This window comes from Neodiprion fabricii, chromosome 2 (genome assembly GCF_021155785.1).
Source record: "Neodiprion fabricii isolate iyNeoFabr1 chromosome 2, iyNeoFabr1.1, whole genome shotgun sequence".
NCBI classification, from domain to species: Eukaryota; Metazoa; Arthropoda; class Insecta; order Hymenoptera; family Diprionidae; genus Neodiprion; species Neodiprion fabricii.
In genome coordinates, this window is record NC_060240.1 from 24,350,324 (window position 1) to 24,367,328 (window position 17,005).

The 17,005-nt window shown below is 38.1% G+C and overlaps 1 protein-coding gene across 12 annotated transcripts in view; it reads right to left on the bottom strand.

Annotated features, from left to right (window-relative positions):
* Positions 1 to 7,203: 7,203 nt before the first annotated feature.
* Positions 7,204 to 17,005, bottom strand: part of LOC124176581 (tyrosine-protein phosphatase Lar) — a 458,827-nt gene continuing 449,025 nt past the window's right edge. For 8 of the 12 annotated variants that reach the window (XM_046558053.1, XM_046558059.1, XM_046558056.1 and 5 more), the window contains 4 exons: positions 15,476 to 16,836; positions 15,119 to 15,345; positions 13,215 to 15,021; positions 7,204 to 13,124 (listed from right to left, as the gene is read on the bottom strand). In XM_046558053.1, coding sequence (XP_046414009.1) covers positions 13,056 to 13,124; positions 13,215 to 15,021; positions 15,119 to 15,345; positions 15,476 to 16,836 — 3,464 coding nt within the window. In that variant the 3' untranslated portion in view covers positions 7,204 to 13,055. The remainder of the gene's footprint in view (positions 13,125 to 13,214; positions 15,022 to 15,118; positions 15,346 to 15,475; positions 16,837 to 17,005) is intronic. The other 4 variants (XM_046558063.1, XM_046558057.1, XM_046558062.1 and 1 more) reach the window with 1 other exon arrangement.

Sequence of the window (17,005 nt, forward strand, 5' to 3'; positions counted from 1 at the left end):
AAATTTCGAGTACCGGGTTCTCAACCTCACGGATCCCGCGCTTCGGGCCGCTACGTATTTCGAGTACCGGGTTCTCAACCTCCCAGATCCTGCGCTTCGGGTCCGCTACGCGGTGAAGCTCGACTTCCAGGACAAGCGCTCCGTAGTTCCTGGTTTACGTTTACAATAAATTATTTTAATTCGTTTTTCGCGCAAGCCGAAATTCAGGAGCTGTCAGTCCGCTAATAAAATTTCTCGACTTCCAGGATGAGCGCTCCGTGGTTCCTGGTTCATGTTTACAATAAATTATTTCAATTCGTTTTTCGCGCAAGCCGAAATTCAGGAGCTGTCAGTCCGCTAATAAAATTTCTCGACTTCCAGGATAAGCGCTCCGTGGTTCCTGGTTTACGTTTACAATAAATTATTTCAATTCGTTTTTCGCGCAAGCCGAAATTCAGGAGCTGTCAGTCCGCTAATAAAATTTCTCGACTTCCAGGATGAGCGCTCCGTGGTTCCTGGTTCATGTTTACAATAAATTATTTCAATTCGTTTTTCGCGCAAGCCGAAATTCAGTAGCTGTCAGTCCGCTAATAAAATTTCTAGACTTCCAGGATGAGCGCTCCGTGGTTCCTGGTTCATGTTTACAATAAATTATTTCAATTCGTTTTTCGCGCAAGCCGAAATTCAGGAGCTGTCAGTCCGCTAATAAAATTTCTCGACTTCCAGGATAAGCGCTCCGTGGTTCCTGGTTTACGTTTACAATAAATTATTTCAATTCGTTTTTCGCGCAAGCCGAAATTCAGTAACTGTCAGTCCGCTAATAAAATTTCTCGACTTCCAGGATGAGCGCTCCGTGGTTCCTGGTTCATGTTTACAATAAATTATTTCAATTCGTTTTTCGCGCAAGCCGAAATTCAGTAGCTGTCAGTCCGCTAATAAAATTTCTCGACTTCCAGGATGAGCGCTCCGTGGTTCCTGGTTCATGTTTACAATAAATTATTTCAATTCGTTTTTCGCGCAAGCCGAAATTCAGTAGCTGTCAGTCCGCTAATAAAATTTCTCGACTTCCAGGATAAGCGCTCCGTGGTTCCTGGTTTACGTTTACAATAAATTATTTCAATTCGTTTTTCGCGCAAGCCGAAATTCAGTAACTGTCAGTCCGCTAATAAAATTTCCCGACTTCCAGGATAAGCACTCCGTGGTTCCTGGTTTACGTTTACAACAAATTATTTCAATTCGTTTTTCGCGCAAGCCGAAATTCAGTAGCTGTCAGTACGCTAATAAAATTTCTATAACTTTATAAACTTCTCATAATCTTTTTGGTAAAATATGTCGATAAAAAAATTATATTAAACCTTACACATTGTTTTTGATTTGTTCTCATGCTGAAAATATATATTAGTATTCGAGGTATAACTCGAGGTGGTTGGCGGTGGTTGCGGGTAATCTCGGTGATTCAGGAGGAGGAGGACGAGGATTGGTGCTGGGTGAGTAAAACACTTTTATAACATTTGATGGCAATTGTAATTATATTTCATCTGAAATATTACAAACTTGTCGCGTTTACAATAAATTATTTCAATTCATCTTTCGTGCAAGCACATATTCAGTAGCTATGAATAATCTTGTACAATTTATTATATTATTAAATAATCAATTAATATTCTTATAATATTTAATGGCAATTGTAATTATATTTCATCTCAAATACTACAAACTTGTCACGTTTACAATAAATTATTTCAATTCATCTTTCGTGCAAGCACATATTCAGTAGCTATGAATAATCTTGTACAATTTATTATATTATTAATTAATTAATTAATATTCTTATAATATTTAATGGCAATTGTAATTATATTTCATCTGAAATATTACAAACTTGTCACGTTTACAATAAATTATTTCAATTCATCTTTCGTGCAAGCACAGATTCAGTAGCTATGAATAATCTTGTACAATTTATTATATTATTAATTAAGTAAATAATATTCTTATAATATTTAATGGCAATTGTAATTATATTTCATCTCAAATACTACAAACTTGTCACGTTTACGATAAATTATTTCAATTCATCTTTCGTGCAAGCACATATTCAGTAGCTATGAATAATCTTGTACAATTCATTATATTATTAATTAATTGATTAATTACATTAATCCTTACACAATATTTTTGATGTGTTCCTATACTAAAAATATTCATTACTATTCCAGGTATAACCCGAGGTGGCCGGAGGTGGACGAGGAGGAGGACGAGCTGGACGAGGAGGAGGACGAGGTCGACGAGGAGGAGGCGGGGTGGGTCGTGGGAGAGGACCTCTCCTCTTCTCAGAGGAGGGGAGGGGAAGGGAAGGGAAGGGAAGGGAAGGGATGGGAAGGGGAGGGTGGCGGGGAGGGGCCGGGAGGGGAAGGGAGGGAGGGAGGGAGGGAGGGAGGGAGGGAGGGAGGGAGGGAGGGAGGGAGGGCGGGAGGGAGGGAGAGAGAGAGAGTAGAGGACGGATGTTGATGCGAGCCCGTTAGAGTTAATAGAGTAGTAAAGACACACCCCCCCCCCCCCCCCCCCCCCCGCGCCTGCCCTCCCTCCCTCCCGCCCTCCCTCCCACCCTTGCCCTTCCCTTCCCTTCCCTCTCCCCCTCCCTTCCCCTCCCGGCCCCTCCCCGCCACCCTCCCCTTCCCTTCCCTTCCCTTCCCTTCCCTTCCCTTCCCTTCCCTTCCCTTCCCTTCCCTTCCCTTCCCCTCCCCTCCTCTGAGAAGAGGAGAGGTCCTCTCCCACGACCCACCCCGCCTCCTCCTCGTCGACCTCGTCCTCCTCCTCGTCCAGCTCGTCCTCCTCCTCGTCCACCTCCGGCCACCTCGGGTTATACCTGGAATAGTAATGAATATTTTTAGTATAGAAACACATCAAAAATATTGTGTAAGGATTAATGTAATTAATCAATTAATTAATAATATAATGAATTGTACAAGATAATTCATAGCTACTGAATATGTGCTTGCACGAAAGATCAATTGAAATAATTTATTGTAAACGTGACAAGTTTGTAGTATTTCAGATGAAATATAATTACAATTGCCATTAAATATTATAAGAATATTAATTAGTTAATTAATAATATAATAAATTGTACAAGATTATTCATAGCTACTGAATATGTGCTCGCACGAAAGATGAATTGAAATAATTTATTGTAAACGTGACAAGTTTGTAATATTTCAGATGAAATATAATTACAATTGCCATTAAATATTATAAGAATATTAATTAATTAATTAATGATATAATAAATTGTACAAGATTATTCATAGCTACTGAATATGTGCTTGCACGAAAGATGAATTGAAATAATTTATTGTAAACGCGACAAGTTTGTAATATTTCAGATGAAATATAATTACAATTGCCATCAAATGTTATAAAAGTGTTTTACTCACCCAGCACCAATCCTCGTCCTCCTCCTCCTGAATCACCGAGATTACCCGCAACCACCGCCAACCACCTCGAGTTATACCTCGAATACTAATAAATATTTTCAGCATGAGAACAAATCAAAAACAATGTGTAAGGTTTAATATAATTTTTTTATCGACATATTTTACCAAAAAGATTATGAGAAGTTTATAAAGTTATAGAAATTTTATTAGCGTACTGACAGCTACTGAATTTCGGCTTGCGCGAAAAACGAATTGAAATAATTTATTGTAAACGTCACCAGGAACCACGGAGTGCTTATCCTGGAAGTCAAGAAATTTTATTAGCGGACTGACAGTTACTGAATTTCGGCTTGCGCGAAAAACGAATTGAAATAATTTATTGTAAACATGAACCAGGAACCACGGAGCGCTTATCCTGGAAGTCGAGAAATTTTATTAGCGGACTGACAGTTACTGAATTTCGGCTTGCGCGAAAAACGAATTGAAATAATTTATTGTAAACGTAAACCAGGAACCACGGAGCGCTCATCCTGGAAGTCGAGAAATTTTATTAGCGGACTGACAGTTACTGAATTTCGGCTTGCGCGAAAAACGAATTGAAATAATTTATTGTAAACGTAAACCAGGAACCACGGAGCGCTTATCCTGGAAGTCGAGCTTCACCGCGTAGCGGACCCGAAGCGCAGGATCTGGGAGGTTGAGAACCCGGTACTCGAAATACGTAGCGGCCCGAAGCGCGGGATCCGTGAGGTTGAGAACCCGGTACTCGAAATTTGCGGAGCGCGACTCTCATCCGTCCGCTCTACTGCGCGGTTGTTACCCGACTGAGGAACTCGGCTAGCCGATTTTGGATTGGTGACGTCACTTTCCGAACATCCGAAAATTCAAACTTTGGTTTCGAACTGTAATACTACGTATGATGATGTATGATGTATGATGTACGATGTACGATGTATGATGTATGATGTATGATGTATGATGATATGATATGATGTATAATGATTTTAGTTTTCACGTTTCATGCAAGAAATACACACTTTATCTCTCCTGTCGATTCCAGACTCAAGCGATTAGTCCCTTCGATGGTCAGCCGTTGACTGCAGATATATTCTTCAGTGAACGGGTCGGCTAATAACGCTGCCGTTCTGCGACAGTTGGGTGATGAAAAATTTCGCTCGTATCTTTCAAATGTGTGTTAAAATACACTCGAAGTGTTAAGAAGCGTCGTTCTTTCTCTCCCTATCACCTTTCTAGGTCTTTAAACCACTACGCAGCGTTAAATATTGTCTCATATACGAAGCATCCATTTCATCTCGTTCAAAATTAGCGCATCCGTGATGTATTACAGTTACTCTGAATTTTTTCCCATACGAGCACTTTTCGAAACCAATTCTGCTTCTCTACCCAACGTCGATGCTTCACTTGCGACCAGCTAAAACAGCGTTTCGATTCTATGCCTATGAAAATTCAAGATCGAGAGAGCAAATGAAAAGTTGTTGGAACAATTATGAATATTATTGTTATGGAATACATCGAGCGCGTGTCGAATAGAATCCCATTTCGAAATGAAGAAGTCTTCTGTTTCCATACTATAAAGTATTGTTGTAGGTAATCTAGTTTGTCTCCTGGAAAATCATCATATTTACAGTATGCATTACGTATTGATCGTAAATGGATCATACATATTAATATCGTACATGGGCCGCATTTACATATATACATTTTGGTCTCTGCATCATTATTACGTCTGATCTATTATTATTTATGATCTACGTATACATTCTTCTCTCGGGTACCTATACTCTAATTAAATCACTGTTTTGCTAAGAATTTTGGAAGAAATTTATGCTCATCACTAATTCCTTGTATCGCTGACAAGTCGGTAAGTACACACAGGCTGAGTACTGGCTTGAGCGCACCATTGCGCACTGTGTTACTCGGAAGGTGAATGCAGCCAGCATCATGTCGAAATCGGTACCTCCCTGATGTTCTGCAATAAGTTCTCAACTCTACCATAGGAACATCTCAGGCAGCGCAAGCGCAGGACGATTTTCGGTTGTCGCGCCAAAGCCCATTAGAGCAACTGTTTTCATATATTTCAGTCAACGTAATTTCTTTGCTGTTGGTCTTATCTGTATTCTGTGGGTTAAATCGGTTTGGAAACAATCGTACGAATCGTTTCTGAAACAAAACATTTTTTGCTTACTAAAAACGTAACGGTAACCCCATTGGATTTCTGATGAAAAGTTTCGCGAACTTGAAAAGTGCTTGAATCCATTCTTTGATGCACGATATCGACGTAATTTTGCGAGAGGATTCGATTGGGTGCAGTCTCAATACGCCGCGAGTAACAAGTAAAAAGTTAGAGCTGAAAAACGAAATATTTCCTTCGTAATTTCTCTGCTGTTGGCCACACGCTCTTCTTGGTGCTTTTCTTGCGTTCCTGAGGTTCTTTGCCTCTGATGCCTCAAAAGGAAGAACCGCCCCCCCCTCTCCATTGCCCATGAAAACAAACGTTGACCGATTTATCACAATAATACGGTACATGTCATTATTCGCTATACAAAAAAAGCGACCTGTAGAGAATGAGATATGACTGATCCAATGGTTGATGAAATTCTTTTGTTTTAATAGAAAATATTGTTCGATTCATATTCAAGATATTCAAGAATAGTTCTCCAGGTCGGGTTGCGCGGGCTCACCTTGTTTTCATTGTGAAGTTGTGGAGCCACTTTTTCTTGAGGGCGTGTTGCAAAATAGTTAGATGAAAAAATCATTTTTTGTTGTGCCTAGCTCGGGACCCTTTGATTCAGGGGCCCCTTTGGCGACCGCATTGGTTTCATCGGCATAACTACGTCACTGACCAGATAGTCAAGCTTCAACATTGCATACAATCAGTGACACAGGGATACCAGTGCTATAAGCTACGAAGATTACGCCCATCATACGTACAGTTCTTGTGCATTTCAATTACAGTTTCTTCTACTTTAGTCTCGATGCTGCAGCGCTTGGGAAACTTATGTCTATACATAGGACCACTTTTAGCACTTACCGGTCATAACACCCGCTATATCACAGAACAGAATAACAAAAAGAATCGTTCAGTTCTAATTTCCCTTCGAAAGGCGTTGTAAGATCTGAAAATTAAGCCTGATAAATACTCTCGCACATTTGTGTGTACGTGATTATTCACAATGATTTCTCGTCGATCACAGATAAATATAAAATTTTTTTTAACTCTTCATCTTTTTAAGACGTTAACTATCTTCATTCGGTTTGGTCACAATGTAATTTGAAATTCTCAATAATATACTCAAAACATTACTAACGTGTTTAGATGCGAGATTATTTTCGACGTGACGTAACTTTTTGAATTAACGTAGGGAGCGACTTGACCGAATACACATATTGTACCGTGATGAAGACTGCTGAGCTGCTCTGGTATGTATATTACGAAGACTTCAGATCACAGGTGCTGCTACCCAAGGATATTGCAACAGCTGCACAATTACTCGAGACGGATACCTCTTTTTACGTCCTTACCATGATCTTCTCTTTCCACCTGGCACAGATGTCCATTATCATTAACCGTTTCGAAAAAATTAATGATGTCAAGATCATAAAAAATCACTTGAAAAATCTTTACCAATGCTGCAAGTAGCTAAGTACAAAAACTTACTAGTTTTGAGCCTATCTCGATATCCGTTAAATTTTATACATTGTTTTTAAACAATTGTTTCAGATTTTAGACAGAATAAAAATTGATTTTACAAAAAGATGCATAATATGTTGGTTGCTAGTTTATTGATGCCACGAGGCTATACATAATGTATATATATATATACATGGTATCTCTTTTTGTCAACAGACTTTTTCACGTTTGTCCCTATTATATACACATATATGTATACAATAATATTCGATTTGTATGGGTATGCGTGTGTGTTTGTGTGTTAATAATTGTAATTAGTAACTTGGCATTTTTTTTCCATGTATGCCAACCGCAGCCTGTTGTACTCTTTCTTTTTATTTCCGTGTTCAAAATTTCATAGAAAAATTATACCCGAGAAACTATTAGTAATAGTGATTGTAATAAAAATAATATTAATTCTTTCAAGATGCTTTATTACAATTTTATAAATTATATTTGCCAATTATTACCCTTAAGTATATCTTTTATAATTCCAAGACTAAGCAATTTCATGATCATTCGGGATTAAATTTGTTTTCGATCCTGTTAAATTTCAGAGTTTTAGCATACAGTAGTGATTTACTATATTGACTAACTATATGCCACGAATTATTATACTCAGTGTCTTCGTTATTCGTGATATGAAATTCAGCTTCCCATAGATCTTCGCAATCGTTCAAGAAGAATACAACAAACCACATTATTACATATGCATGCATTCGTGAAACACTTTGGGTTATAAATAAAACTTAAAATTTATAACGATACTGGTAGCTAAAATACAACGTACACTCAAATTTAATTAATATATGGTGGCGATAAAACAATGTTGTAATTATGAGAAAAAAGTTTACAAAGAAAAAGATATTTAAAAAATGTGTAAAAAAAATATATATATGTATAGATATTATTATATAATATATTGTATATCATATAAGTATATATGGGTAATGGACTGTTGTATACAGATAAACGGTAAATGCATTTAATAAATGCTACACTTGCAGTTGATGCAAAAACATATATCATTTAACTATTCGTACACAATTCATTATTTGTTCATATTGTAGATATTTTAATGGAATTACGTTTTCTAGACGTGAGTTTTGAGAAATCTTAATTATATCAGAATAAAATCAAGATTCATAATCTCACCGCATGTTAAGTAACTCTATTCTAGTATGGGAATTTCAAAAAAATATTACAATCATTGAAGGTGTATAATACAATCCGAGGAAGAGATAGGAATGAGAAAAATATATTTCACTTTAATGAATAAAATTATTTTCTGTGGTTGTGAAAAAGTATAAGAGCGGTTTTCGGAACGTATATTGAGATATCATTAAAAATGTCTCAAAGCTCACCCTATGTGGCTGCATATCAGCTGCTCGACGTAAACTAAATAGATAATAACCCTTAAAAAATATAACATGCGATTATTGATTTGTAAAAATATATAAAAACGTGATGATACAAAGTATAAAAGAAGCGTGTTAAAATAATCATATTTTCTAAATGCTGCGCGAATATTGTTTTTCACCTTGATCGGGAGGTGTGCAGTCGATACGATAAGTCAAATACAGTTAATCGTAACTATATATATGTATATTATTATCGTAGTATCTTGATAGTCTTGAAAATATTCATCCGATCAGCTGCACTATGTTTATGTATGTATATAATTCTATACTTTTAGAATAATATCATCGTCATCGTCTTAATCATCATCATTAATATTAATGATAAAATATGCATAATATATATACATATGTGTATTCATGTATATATATATGTATGTGTTATTCTTTCTACACGTATTATATGCTATTAAACGCTATCAATGATAGACGGTGCATTTTTTATGTACACATAAATGTGATAGCCTGGCCCTCGTTAATCGGTTATTACTAAATAATAAGTTTCGTGGACAACGATTTCATTTTAATTCCCTTACAATTCACACTTGGTAATTCATTTATTATCACTTTTGTGTGTGTGTATGTGTGTGTGTGTGTGTGTGTGTGTACGATGATTTATAGTATAGATATGGAATTCGTTTATAATGTTCAAAGTCGGAATGATAGAAGATGAGTTGATAATAACAAAATTATTACATATATCGTTTTGTACAGAAAAATAAAATTGCAAAGTGGATGACTAATTTCGCGAGGAATTTTATTTATATAGTAATGACAATTATCAGTCTTGAACAACGAAAGTAGAAAGAGAAGCTGCCAAAAAATTTCGCGAGCCTGGAGGGCATTGTTTCTTTTTTTTTTTTATTCATAATTATTATTATCTTTAAATATGTATATATATTTATATCTACTAATGTACGCATATGTGTACACTATAAAGGTGCAGTACTGTAAATGTTAACAGGCACAATTAAATTTTTTTCATTGAAACATTATTGTCAGCAGTACTTATTATAATGTATATTAGCAACAAACGAGATCATAGAATTCGATCTGAATAAAGATATACATTCATGTACCCGTTAGGCTATTTACAAACAGCTCACCAGCTAAAATTTGAAGGAACTTTGTCGTGATTGTTGACTCAGAATTATACAATTTCTTGCAAAAATTTCACTATGTGGAGAAATAAAAAAATAAATAATGTAAAGATAAATTTCATTCATTATGGAAATTGGAATGCTATGAAGAAAACAAACGATGTTACATCAGCTGCGAATATTTTTGGCATTCTATACATAGTTTAACGTATGTATAAGTTGTACCTTCCTTGTAAACTGAGCTACTTTTTCCGTCAAACTTTTGAATATTTTTCACTTCTTTTCATATTTTTAGGTCCGACCATACGGGAAATTCGTTTTTTTTTTCATACAAGCTGGCATGTTATGAGAAAATACTTGTAGTAAAATAAAATTTTACTTCACAGCGAAGATTCTGTTGACGGTATATGTATGGATTATATTTAACTGTCTCAATACTCAAAACGTATTTTTATCGTTGAATTTTTTCATAAATTCTCATTCATTTTCTTGGAAGTATACGAAACGTACAGAGAAATGTGTAACATGGTACTTCAAATAGTTTCGTTGTAATAAAATGAAAGCAAATGATGAATTACTACAAAATTATTTTGAGTTGATTGGTTTTTACACAATTCCGCATTAATAGTGGTTTTTCAGTTCGAAACTATCAGAACTACTGATATTACATATTTCCCTATGGATTCTGCACACAGTTAAAAAAAAAAATGAAATACAATTCACAGCTATTAACTTAAAGACGTTGAATCGAACGAATAGTCTGTTTTTAGAATATTTTTCCTTAAGACTGGTCTGCATATCCTCGTTAAAATGATAAGCAGGTAGAATTGCAAAAAGCAGATGATAAGAATATCCTGGATTATTTTGATTCGCGTGATCTATCACGTTCATGCCGTATTGCTTTGGAGGAGAAAAACGGATCTTGTGGTTGAGTATTAAAACATGTGGAAATACGTGAAAAATACCCAAGAAGTAAATAGGAAATGTAACTTATTGACAGTTGACAAAGAACGCTTTATATGCATATAGACATGTTAAAGATAATTTGTGAGAAATTAATCGCGTATACGTACATCCTTATGCCTACATCGTACAATTTTTGAATGAAAAATTTGTCATTGTGATGAGACTGCAGTGTGTGGAGTGGGGCTATAAATAGTGATCGAGGGCGCAGGTAAACTTTACATGAAGTCAACATACAGTGTTCTACTTAAATAATAATTCATCAAATATTGTGCACCAATGAACCGTGCACCGTTCCTTAGTTAGAGGCACCGTACTTTCTTTCATATCGTTATCTCGCTCTATATTTCTATCTCTCACTCTTCTCGTTCACACCATTCATTTATTTACGACAACTTTTTTACTAACGGCTTTCCGTCTTAGTCCAAGCTTGTATAATGTTTCGCTTATTATATCTAATTTCAATTCATTAATATATGTATAATGTAACGTAATAATAATGTAGATAATTCATACGAACAGGAGATTACCTATAGTGCATAGTGGGGTATAATGTATACGTATATTTATAATAGTATTAATAATTGTCGATTTGGCAGTATGGCAATTTTCACCGTTGATAAATGGAAATTTTCATGTATTTGCAAGGAGTTATAATGTTATTACGTTTTACTCACTATTATAGTAATTGTAGAGTGTGAAGCATACGCTAGAAGTATAACTATTACACTTCGTCTAAAGTATAATTCGCATGCTCGTTCTTCTTTATTTAATTCTCATTATTAGTATTATTTATTTTTATTACTTTTTTTTTTCCTATACAGTAGAAATATGGTCGTTTCAACATTATCGAGTTTCTATGCTATATAATTGAACTAACTAGATATGACGAAGAAAGGTTTAAAAGGGCTCAAAAAATTTTACCCTCAAGGTAGGGTGAAAATTTAATTATCTATATCCCAATTTTAGATATGTCCGACTCCGATAGCTATACTTAGTAAGCCATTCTTTGATTTGTGTATAATTCCGCAGGTTTCAATTCGTTTTAATTTCATTTCTTTATTTATATCGTATATATATATATATAATGTTAAGAGTGCTAAAAACAATCGAAAAAAAATCGGACCATCATGGTTCAGGTGTCCATATGATCGAGATGAAAGACGCGATTTTTGAGACTTTTTGAAGATTTTTCATAACGTTTCAAGATGGCGTTTCGTATATATATATATATTCAAAAAGTCTCAAAAATCGAGTCTTTCATTTCGATCATATTGACACCTGGACCATGATGGTTCGATTTTTTTCGATTGTTTTTAGCACTTTTAACATTTTCAACAACATTTTCAATGCATACCGTTGCAAGATAGAGTTTCGTTTGTTGAAAATGTTTAAAGTGCTAAGAAAAAAAAAATAGAAAAAATCGGCCTATCATCGGCCAGGTGAGGGTGTGATCGGAATGAGAAACTAGATTTTTCAGAATTTTTTAAAATTTTTAAAAACGACCGTTTTCGAAATGGGTTTGAATAACATTTAAAAAATACGGTTAGCGAAAAAAATTTGAAAAAAATCAGGGGTGCCTTTTTTAAATGGTAGAATCGTATAAAAAATCGCGGAACGAATCAAAAATGGTGAGGGAAAAAAGGGGTAAATTTGACATGGAATGCCCGATATTCAATCTCTTTGTAACGATCCGTCGTGCTTCTGCGATTATAACGCGCATGGGTAATAATCTAGAAAATATTAACTAATTGTTGTAGATAGCTACTGGGGAAAAATTAGACAGACTCACAATCGGACGTCATTACTGTAAGCTGGAATGTAATTAAATTTTTTAAATTCATCACGTCGACAATATTAAATACTACAGTTGAGAAGACTCTACATATGGTATTAATATAGTCCTAACAATAACGGTGGAATTGACGATACGCCAGTTATCGCTTGTCTACAGATCGTTAAATTCGCGGTAAAAATTGTTCTTTAGTAAACTACCGAATATTTTATCAAATTTTTTTTTAATTAATCATCGTTCTTCTTGGTTTTATTAATTCGTTTACTTTACCTTCTTTTCGTTACTATTACAGCGCAGACACTCATCACTCTACAAAACGATAACAATGAAAATTTCCTTTCGAAATTGCTTCTCCTGCATTCGCTTTTACTATTACTAATCATTATAACACTAACTACATAGTCACTGTTTTTAAACACTTGTTGGAACTTATCCTAACATTTTACTAAGCTACGATCGTAATATAAGTCTCTGTAAAATAAGAATATAACATCCTATGTGTTTCAGCCATCGCCAGTCATCGATAGCCATATTAATATCTTATTTGTCACATCGTTTTTCACACTCACCAACGAGTCACTCGCAATTCTATACACGACGTATTCTCGCCTGATCTCCGGAATCGTGATTTCGCTGCTGTTGCCTTTCCCTTCGATCGCATGTTTCTGCTCGTCAGTTGGCATAGTGATCGAAGGAGCCCAAATATTCAAGGCTTGCTCGATAGCAAAATTGGTATTGGTCCTGGAAAGAAAAGGTGTGATTTACATTGTCGGTATCGTTGGTAACTTAAATTCGATAGTTTTCATTTTTTCAATCGTCGTTTCAACTCACCTCCGTTTGAACCATAGCAGGACGTTGCGTACGGAGTATTCTAACTGTTTGGAAGATATCGACAACACCCTCGTATTGCATACGCTCGAGGACGATGCTCAGGGTGATGAAAACACCGGTGCGCCCAACACCGGCGCTGCAGTGAACCGTGATGGGTCCATCCTGGCCGAATTGTTCTTTCGTCTTGTGCACTTGTCCTATGAAGTCTATGAATCCATCTCCCGACTTGGGCACCCCTTGTTCCGGCCAGTCTATGAACTGGAATTGTCTAACCGTACGGCTCGCTCCGTCTCGTGCATCAGTCACTTTGAATTCCCTGAGTATGTACTGCGGCATGTTATATTCGGCGATTGGATCCACCACGAAACACTGGTACCTTATTGAGCGATCGGAGGGCCAGTACTGGTGGCATTTTTCCCTACCCATTTCCTTGAGCTTTGTTAACATAACGACTATCGTCGAATTGTGCTCCCACAGCATGCGCCAAAAGTCGTCAGTCGTGTCGTTTAGCGGTCCTTGAGTGGCTATGTAGGCACCGCGGTATCTGTATCCGTCTATCAGACTGGCATTTATGTAGTCGGATCCCTCGATGTTTCGCTGCGGCTGAAGACAGACTCTAGTGCATTCGTATGGAAGAATATGAACTAGTCGATTTTTGTGCTTGTTGCACGCAAGGTTTGCAGATATGAACCTTGTCGAGTCAGCCTTTATGTTTGATAACTTTTTGAACTCAAGTTCCATTCCCGTTATATTGTCCAGTTCGGGTTGCATCAGCTTCTGAATGTGGGAGTGCAGGTTTCTCGCCGGTACCTCGGTGTTACCGCAAATCACAGCCTCCAGCAGTGCGTCATGGATGAAAATGTACTGGTCTTCGGTCTGGACCATGTAGTTTCTCTGCGCACGGAGACACGTCACGTGACCGTAAATGTCTATCATCTTCTCGTGCTTGATGCGTTCCAGCATGGAGTCGATGACGATGAAACAGCCTGTTCTTCCTACTCCGGCGCTGCAGTGAACCACTAGCGGCCCGCTGTCAGGTACATTGAGGGATTTGACGCGGCGTAAGAACTGCAAAAACGGTGCAGGATGTTCCGGTACCCCATGGTCAGGCCAAGCTGTGAACTGGAGCTGCTTGATCTCGCGTCGCTCAGAGTAGCCATTCCTGCATACTTGGAAGGTTCTGATGCAATACGTGGCCAGTTCCTGCACGTCGCTGATGGTTACCGTCATCTGACCATACGTGTCAGCGCCTCTGGTTGGCCAATACTGGTCGCACTTGATTCTGGTCCTCTCTTCGAGCTTCGTCATCATCACTATGGTGCTTGTCCTCAACTCCCAACACATTCTCCAGAAATCAGCAAACGTATCTTGGAGAGGACCCTGGGTCGCGACGTATGCGTTTTGCTTTCTGTATCCGTCGCAGTAGTTCGCGTTTATGTAGTCTGATCCCAGCATTCCGTCCAGGGACTGAAGAATCACCCGGGAATGATCATACGCGATCACGTTGGCGTAGCGATTCTTTGGCTTGTTTACTTCCATGTTTGAATGGTCCCATGTAAACTGCTGTCCCGGTTCAATCGACTCGTATTCTTGACTGAATTTCAAATTGTCATTGGCTTTCAAGCGCTCGATGTGGTTTCCTAGCTCGCTAATTGGTATCGGTGGGTGCGAGATCATTCCTGGTGTCTGGAAATTGAGTCGACGCATTTCGACGGGATCTGAAGGCGCGTGGCTTGAGCTTATGTCCGCTGCCATTAGAGGACGAGTGACGGCCGCCTGATCAGGAGCTTTGCAGGGCTGTCTGCGCCTGGAAGAGAATTATACGCATGGTCAACGGATGTTACTCCGATCCGCTATATTAAATTTAGTCGTGAGTTGGTATGATTTACATATGCTGTACTTACTTTCTTACAACGAACAGAAGTACCATGAATACGCTGCCCACAAGAGCTGCAATGATTGGACCGACCACCCAAACCATCCCTGGTTCTTGTCCGCTATTCGTAACGGACACTTCTGGATGTCCATCGACTGGAATGTTAGGGTTCGGCCTACTTGGTGGCTCACCAGGAGGAACTTCCCTCATGTCCAAAGACAGGTATTCCGAGAATGGGGACGACGTGTACAGATGCTAAAGAAAAACACAAATCGTTCATAAAGAATTTTCGTTTATCATCTATGATACAAAAGATTATATTTACAAATAATGAACTAACTAATTCAACTACTAATACTTCTACTTCTATTTCTGAATTAATTACCTTTCGTGGTGTGTCCACAATGGCACGTACAAAAATCCTGTATCGCTTGTTCCTGTCCAATTTCCTATTGACAAAACCTTCGTATAAGCCTCCACTGCCGAGGTGAAACGTGTAAGGGATATTCCTCTGCAAAAACTTGGCAGCAATGTAAGGCGCGTTTTCCCTTTCCTGTTTACCACCGAGGTTCGATATCGTATCTTCGGTCAATTCGTCCGGTTGTTTGTTAGCAGTTGCTGTATCTTCGGGCACAACGATCAAGTAGTAATGCGAAATAGGTCCATATTCTTCGGATGCCTGAGGTAATATCACTTGAATTTCTTCGCCGTTGACGACTCCATAAAAATCAGGCTTCACCATTGGCTTAGGTGCAGCCATCTGAGTAGTAACGGTGATTTTGGCAGGGGGTCTGTACTGCCCATCCGAAGGAACCGCCGTAACATTTACATTGTACGTTGTGAATGGAGCTAGTTCGTTTACGGTAGTTGTAGTGGTTTGTGGATCGACAACGATTTGTTTACGCTGAACTACCTGGATCTGAGTTATACCTTGAGAGTCAACAAATTCCTTGATTGCATCGAAGGATATAGTGTAGTTGGCTGGGTTCAGTCTTATCGGTGGCTTCCATAGCAGCGTCATTGAGTGGGTCGATACGTCAGGTGCTCTCAAGTTCAACGGCACGTCTTCTGGCTTTACCTTCACCGTGACCTTATCACTTAGCCTTCCGAGACCCGTTTTGTACCGCGCTGCTACGGCGACCGCGTATTGAGCATATTTTTCTAAATTAACTAGGTTTGCAGACTCCGTAACACCAACAGTCTTCTGTTGCCACTTGTCAAGATCCTCGACGGCTGTCATGGTGTAAAAAATTTTGTACCCAATTATTTTCCCCCGATTAGGTACAGGCTCCCACCACACTTCGACACTGGATTCTGAAGTAGCAACCGCTTTGACGGACATCGGAGCTCTTCCAACATCTTTTTCAGTCAATATTGTGATCTTTTCAGAGAAGGGACCGGCACCCTTCGACGTGTAGGCTCTGACATGAAAAACATACTCCGTATTCTCTTCGAGATTTGTAAAAACAGCTCTCGTCTGCGTCGTGTTTCTATCTATTGTTGTTGTGTGGTCGTTTTTCTTGTTGAACTGTACATCGTAGCGAATTATCTGACCATTCCTATGGTGACGAGATGGCTGCTCCCAAGTGACACAGACGGTATCCCGCGTTTGAAAGTGGTACGACAAATTCGTAGGCGGTCCTGAAGGCGCATCCTCTGGACTGAACCAGTTCCGTACCGTTTCCTGACCAAAACCAATATGGTTTTGCCCAGCGACTCTGAACTCGTAATCTACACCTCGCTCTTCTCAAAAAGTAAGAAAAATTACACGTTGTCGCATTAAGGCCAAGCACCTACATTGTCTTGTAATATCAATTGTGTGGTGAAAAAAATGCAGACCCTCCACGAAAAAAATTTGTCAAGTATCCGGCGGGCTCATTTCAAATTTCATGGAGCGTTTAATTCTAACACTGTG